The sequence below is a fragment of the Berghia stephanieae genome, chromosome 5 (genome assembly GCF_034508935.2).
Source record: "Berghia stephanieae isolate SIO BIC M18660-M18661 chromosome 5, UCSD_Bste_1.3, whole genome shotgun sequence".
In the NCBI taxonomy this organism is placed as follows: Eukaryota; Metazoa; Mollusca; class Gastropoda; order Nudibranchia; family Aeolidiidae; genus Berghia; species Berghia stephanieae.
Window position 1 is genome coordinate 72,908,644 of NC_088364.1, and position 2,694 is coordinate 72,911,337.

The window sequence follows — 2,694 nt, forward strand, 5'->3', positions numbered from 1 at the left end:
CTCTCTCTCTCTCTCTCTCTCTCTCTCTCTCTCTCTCTCTCTCTCTCTTCTCTCTCTCTTCTCTCCTCTCTCTCTCTCTCCTCTCTCTCTCTCTCTCTCTCTCTCCCCTCTCTCTCTCTCTCTCTCTCTCTCTCTCTCTCTCTGTGTGTGTGTGTGTAAGTATGTGTTTAATTAACACACGTATAGTTCAAAATAATATGTACAATGAAAAAATAGTATGCATGACTAAGATGACGTCAAGTTGCGTTGCATAGATTAATGACCACAAGTACAATTAAACATAATGAAGGAGAGAAATACAAAATACATGTACTCTCGTGTAAGTATTGTAGAATCTAATCTAAAACACATTTTATAAACTGAAAAATGGCTCAGTAAAATCACAAAGGGGGACAATGCTGCATCAACACCGATGATTGACAGTGACAAACCAGAATTGATAACCTCGGTATACATCCATTGTCTCCTGAGACAGACGGAAGCCAACAACAACAGGCATACCGGTAAGAAAACAAATCAGCGACATATCAAATCTACACGACATGGCTAAATGTGGCAGCCTTCCTATTTCTATGGGTGGGCTGTTTTTCTGACAGTGTCTGATTCATTAACTGGCATTAGTGAACAAATTAGCTACATAAAAAAGTAAATCACACTTTCCATTTTTGCAACCAAGGCCCATGTGGGGTGGAATGCTTACCACAAGCCGTCTAATGATCCTATTTCTCAGACCAGTAATGTGCAGTGTGGGAGTAATGGCGTCTCTGAATTCCTTTTCCATAATTTCTATGATACAGAGAAGTTCTGAACTCGGTGCACAGAGACCGCCATGGTTACAACCCTGAAGGTTTTTTGCATGCAGGAATACTTGACTCTCTTTGCCAGGGTCCTTGTCACCTTTCAATAAATCTTGACAGTCTGTACACACATGGGGCATTAATTTGACTGCAACATACCCAGATATGCAAGTTGTTACATTCTGTTCATTTGGTATTAGGGATTGCATAGTTGATGGCAACATCAGCTGTCTAATTTCCTGTGGAACATCTTGTTGAAGGCGTGTCTTGACTGCCACTGAAACAGGAAGCATCAAAAGGTTCTTCACATAAAACATTTCGTCTGTACAGTGCATCAGCTGACTTGTCATCCAAATCAGCACGCCTGCAGTTGATGACCCAACGCCTGGACCTGTAAAAAATAACTAACGCAGTTCAATATTGGATCTAGATCTATTATTAGTAATTAATTGAGAGCTAGGTCTGATTAAGAGTTAATTTTATACATAAAAGCACATACTAATTGGCCGAGAGAGACTAGATGTATGCTTCTCTTTAGATAAACTTCTAAAAAACTAAGCTCACTTCATTGAGAGTACTACTGTACTAGAATCTAGACATAGGCATCACAAGTCTAGTCAATGTACATCCTATCTAGTCATCCCTCTAAAGCTCTTTGAGCATATTTATTGGATATTGCGCTATATAAAAGCTCAATTATTTTAAGCATAAATCCACTGGCACAACATATATGGCTAAAATTCAATGCCGTGTAGCTACACCGTCGCCCCCTACCCTTTACTGTGTTTTAAATCAACCACATCTGCTATTATGGAAAAGGAGAAGAAGAAGATGAAGAAGAAGAAGATAATGGCTAGCCTCACCCCCAACAGAGCCACCTTTAAGGGTCACAGTCACGGTGCAGTAGATTAGAACTGGATCAGAAATCTAATGTTCATTTTCTCTTGTAACACAATCTAGACGTGTTAATATAGAAATATAGTTATTTGTTAAGGTTAATAGATTAAAGTTTAATTTTCTCACCTTTCAGGATCCTTTGGGAAACGGAAGAAACCTAAATCTGGTCTCTTGTGTCGAGAATTTGAACAATTGATACCGGAACACCACTGGCATTTGTTATGTGTTGTCGGCGTCGGCGCCATATTAGCTCATTGTTGTACGCGCTTATTTCCACGATCAGCTGTTGACCCAGATACGGGCTTTTTGGCTAGAGAGAGCTCTCGAAGCGTTAGCTATACAATCTCTCTGATGTAACCGTAAACGTTTATAGTCTGGTTAATATAGTTAGTGAGAGTTACTTATAAAGGCGGGTGGCAATAAAACAATACGGAGTTATAGTTATACGCCGAAGCTCGCCGACCGATCGACTTACCGATCACGTGTTCAATTTTTTCTCGCGTCCTCTCGTCTAATCTCGTCACTCCGGAATTAGCCACTCCCACGCCTCGTTCTGAAAAAAGTCCGCGAAATTAAAGGGGAGGCAAGAGAAAATCAGCTGATCGTTAAAATAGTAACAGAAAAGTGGAGGTGCTCGGCAATGAATGCAAGAAAGACATTTAAAACGCCGTAAAAATGTTTAAAAATCACTTAATGTTATAATTACCATCCATAACAACCTGTCAAATTCACATATGTAAGATGTCAAGCCAAAATTAATAATAAAATAATAAAGAACACGATTGACCGGTGGTCCGTTGACTACACATGCATACGAGTACCAGAAATATTTTGTAAACAATGTAACACAATATAATGTGTAAGTTTCAAAGCAAACGCAGCCACAAATAACATCAAAGAACAATGTGGGACTACTGTTTTAATTTCATAAAACCAAACGTATATTTTCTGCCCCCGATATTGAACGTGTAGTTAGTATGTATCGTACAAACAACATTCG

At 39.2% G+C, this 2,694-nt stretch overlaps 1 protein-coding gene across 1 annotated transcript; it reads right to left on the bottom strand.

Moving 5' to 3' along the window:
- Nucleotides 1-437: 437 nt before the first annotated feature.
- LOC144974215 (uncharacterized) lies at nucleotides 438-1,936 on the bottom strand. The gene is made up of 2 exons (XM_078917129.1): nucleotides 1,821-1,936; nucleotides 438-1,188 (listed from the first exon to the last, which is right to left on the bottom strand). Exon 2 carries the CDS (start codon nucleotides 1,145-1,147, stop codon nucleotides 608-610), a length of 540 nt encoding a protein of 179 aa, XP_078773255.1. The 5' UTR covers nucleotides 1,148-1,188; nucleotides 1,821-1,936; the 3' UTR covers nucleotides 438-607.
- Nucleotides 1,937-2,694: the final 758 nt, after the last annotated feature.

Excerpts from the sequence above, each read along its gene's own strand:
- LOC144974215 (XM_078917129.1), bottom strand. The coding sequence starts at position 1,147 with ATGACAAGTCAGCTGATGCACTGTACAGACGAAATGTTTTATGTGAAG.